The 4,176-nt window shown below is 36.9% G+C and overlaps 1 protein-coding gene across 1 annotated transcript in view; it reads left to right on the top strand.

Annotated features, from left to right (window-relative positions):
- Bmpr2 (bone morphogenetic protein receptor type 2) overlaps positions 1-4,176 on the top strand; it is a 221,587-nt gene that overhangs the window by 169,807 nt on the left and 47,604 nt on the right. The window contains exons 4-5 of the mRNA XM_023710087.1: positions 2,780-2,890; positions 3,501-3,592. Of these exons, the coding sequence (XP_023565855.1) occupies positions 2,780-2,890; positions 3,501-3,592 (203 nt within the window). The remainder of the gene's footprint in view (positions 1-2,779; positions 2,891-3,500; positions 3,593-4,176) is intronic.

The raw sequence follows: 4,176 nt of genomic DNA, 5'->3' as shown, positions 1-4,176 counted from the left end.
AAAAAAAAAAAAAAAGAAAAATCTGCCATTCCCATACTTCATTGTAGCAAGATAAATTTTTATATATAGCTCTTCTGTCTATACCTTACTGTATATGTTAAAAATACCTTACTATATATGTTAAAAATAGTTACCAGTATGTTGAAATCTATTCAAAGCTAGTAAATATTCTACAAACTAAGAGTAGTTTGGTACTTCAGTAGATACCTTCTTTAAAAATATTGTTTTGACATTTTAATATGCAATGTGTTTAATTTGGGTTAGCTAAATTTCATTTAGAAGTTAGAAAGGTTCAAACCCTGTTTTGGTTTTTTTTTCCCCTTTGGAACTGGGGGCTGAACTCAGGACCTTGTGCTTGCCAGGCAAGCACTTATTCTACTGAGCTATCTCCCCAGCCCCCTAAATTTCATTTAGAACAGGCATAAAATGTGGACTCCTTTCTTTGCCATAGAAACTTCTAGTTTGAAAGAACATGTAATGTCTAAAGTAAGAAAATTTAAAAATATAGAATGCTTAATTTTAACTAAATAGAATGATTAAATAAGGATATTAGCAGTCATCAAAGCCTCAATTCTGGTCAGTCTTGCCAAACATTACATGGATGCCTGTAGTAAATAAAAAATAGCTGTTTCCAAGGTAATTCACTCCCATTTTAGACAACTTATTGGTAAGCATACATTGTGATACATTGATTTGATCTAGTTATTCTCTGTAGCTATTGAAAGTAGATCCATTTTTCCATATAGAGATAGCTGTACCTCCCAAGTTTTCTCTTTTTCTACAACACACTTTTAAATTTATTTATTTATTTATTTGTTTTTTACATTTATTTTGTGTGTGTGTGTGTGTGTGTGTGTGTGTGTGTGTGTGTGGCCAGCTCAGCCCACCAGGGGGCAGGGCTGGCTGGCATGTGGTGCTGGGGGATCGAACCGTGGTCCCTGTGCTTTACTAAGCTTGTTCCAAGTAGGTGCTTTTAGACCACTGAGCCATCTCTCCAGCCCCAACAGACACTTTTAAAGTTTCCTATCTATCACAATTCAAAATTGTTATGTCTTTACTGTTATACTTGCTGTCTTCTAGATATGCCCAAGTTTGTAACTACCCATCCTAAAGGGTATTTATTAGTTTTAGGTATGATTTAACCTGTGGAATGAAACTAACACGTAAAATGTTTACATGTTTGCCATAGCCCTATAATGTAGATAAATGTGATCCTTTTCTGCAAGTGAGTAAATTTAGGCTCAGAGAGTAAAGAAATTTTCCCAAGGTCATGTAATGAGTAGATGTGAGCCTTAGGTCAGCTTCAGATTTAACTCCCTACAAAGCTATGTTCTATGTATATATGCATGTATGTATGCATTTAGGACAGGTTCTACAGAGTCTCACTACATAAATCGGACTCATAGTGATTCTCCTGTTTTCAGCCTCTGAGGCACTGGGATTATAGGCATGTGCCACCACACCCAGTCTCAATCCCTGTCTCTGTGCACCCCAGAGGTGGGGCCAGCACAGCATGCAGGGGGTTGAACTCTGACTGCTGCGCTGTGCCAAAGCAGGTGCTTTAGACCACTGAGCTATCTGACTGGCCCTGCCATGTTCTTTATATCAGTATTAGTGATATCAATATTAGTGAGCATAACTACTGTTTTTTCCATAGGTAGTTAGTGTACATGTGCCACTTTGCTAAGCATTTAGGATTCCATCTCTTCCTCACAACTGACTTACAAGGTACAGAGTACTATTTTTACAAATCAAGAAGCAGAAACTCAAAAGTATTAGATACTTCAAGGTTTTTTTTTGGGGGGGGCAGCATTTGTATTGGGAATCAAAATCAGGACCTTGTGCTTGCCAGGTATGCACTTCAGCCGCTGAGCTATGTCCATGGCCTTCAAACACAGCAAAGTAAAACAGTTTGCTGAGTCTCACTGGAAGAGTGATGTTACAGCTCCAGAACTTAAAACCCAATGTAATTCTAAAGACTTTTTAAACATCATATCATCATGTCTATACAATTCCAAGATACAGATATTTCAATAATTAGTAACAAACCTAACATGTTTTTTATGTTTTAAGTCTGTGCAAGATATTATATATGAAGAGCCAGTGAGATAGCTTAGCAGACTAAGCACCTACTTATGCAAGTACGGGGGTCGGGGTTCAATCCCTAGCACTGCATGCTGTGCTGGACCCACCCCCAGGCACCCTGAGCTGGCGACCAAGTCTGGGCATGGTGGTGCGCACCTGTAATCCTAGTACTGAGGAGACTGAAAACAGGAAGATCACTATGAGTTCGAACTGCATAGTGAGACCCTACACAAAATACAAAAAATAAAGATACTATATATGAATAATGTATGCATAATTTATAATTATCACAAGTTTATTTTTTCTTTCCTTCCATGCAAAAACATTACTGATTTTACTATCTGTTGAGTATAGGCCTTCTAAAGGGCAGTCTCAGGGCCGGTGGTATAGTTCAGTGGACTAAACTCTTGCTTAGGTCAGCACAGGGGCCATGGTTTAATCCCTGGCTCAGCATGCCGTGCTGGCCCTGCCCATGGGCACGCTGAGCCGGCGATGGAGTCCGGGTGTAGTGGCATGAGCCTGTAATCCCAGCACTAGGGAGGCAGAATCCAGGAGGATCACTACAAGTCTGGGCTGTGTAGTGAGACCCTGCACAACAACAACAACAACAACAACAACAAAACCTAAAGGGTAATCTCTGTGTTTAACAAACTACTTGAAAGATGACAGTGTTTCAAAATTTGTTTTCTTTTAGGTCCACCTCATTCATTTAACCGAGATGAGACAATAATCATTGCTTTGGCATCAGTCTCTGTACTAGCTGTTTTGATAGTTGCCTTATGCTTTGGATACAGAATGGTAGCAGGTAAAATTTTATGAAAGTATTACTCTTTGTCCTGTGACTTGTGAAACATGCTATTTAATCAGATTTTATTTTGTTTTTAAAAATCTCTGCTAAGTTCTAAAAAGTAAGTTCTAAAATCTCTGCTAAGTTCTAAAAAGTACCACATGACATATCTCTGGGCTATAATAGCTCCTATTCTTACCTTCAGCAAAAATTTCCATGTTACTTCTTGGAAAAAGTTTCAAACTTACATAAAATACCTGTTAAAGAGCTTCAGCAGTCATCACATACAGCAATACTGTGTCATCTAAATCTCGAATCCTTAACCTGTTCCAGGCTCTGAATTATTTTGAAGCAAATCACAGATACCATTCACTTAATGGGTTGTTTAGGAACCCATTCATTCATTTGCATAACTTTAATAAAAATCTTCTTAAAGCTTTTGCACTATTTCTTATGACTTTAAACTAAGTCATAGTGGAAGCATCTCCAGAATTCATTGTCAAAGATGATTACTAGTTCAGTAGTTTTATTCCTTCAGCAGTTCTTCTGTAATATAATAAAAAATGTAGTAATCAAGATCATTTTAAGAAAATCACACATTTGTAAATTCTTTTTCCTTTTCCCATAGGAGACCGAAAGCAAGGTCTACACAGTATAAATATGATGGAGGCAGCAGCTTCAGAGCCCACTCTTGACTTAGATAATTTGAAACTGTTGGAGGTAAGGTTGTTCTTAGGTTGCAGAATACTATAATTGTCTCCAAATTTCTTGAATTTCATTTCATAACATCTCTAAGGCTATTTTAAAAGTCTTGTTGTGATAAGTGTTTTAATGATCCATATTAAAAATGACTTGATAACTATGACCCCTCAACTAGAAACTGTTAAATAATAGATGCCATAGATATGACTACATAAAACATTAAACACTTTAAGAACTTTCAGTTTGTGTGAAAAAAAAATAAGGTACAAAGTTTAAGAACTAAATTTAAAAAATAAATATTTCAACATATAGAAAAATTGATAAATAGCAGTTATAAATCAGTGTGACAAAACAGTTCAGAAAAAAGATCAAGAGATGAATGGCCAGTTCACAAATGAAGTAAATATGGGTAATAAATTGTACAAGAAGATGTCTAATTTACTTCCACCTTCTTAGGCAGATGCAGGTACTGGGGGTTCAATCCCTGGGCCTGCTGTGGTGGAGCATGCCTATAATCCCAGCACTTGGGCACTATGAATCCGATCTGCGTAGTGAGACCCTATAGATCTTGTAGACTCTGTACTAAATTAAAAAAAAAAAAA

Source organism: Octodon degus, unplaced genomic scaffold (genome assembly GCF_000260255.1).
Source record: "Octodon degus isolate 3935 unplaced genomic scaffold, OctDeg1.0 scaffold00016, whole genome shotgun sequence".
NCBI lineage: Eukaryota > Metazoa > Chordata > Mammalia > Rodentia > Octodontidae > Octodon > Octodon degus.
The sequence above is the reverse complement of the archived record's forward strand: the minus strand, read 5'-3'. Positions and strand labels throughout refer to the sequence as shown.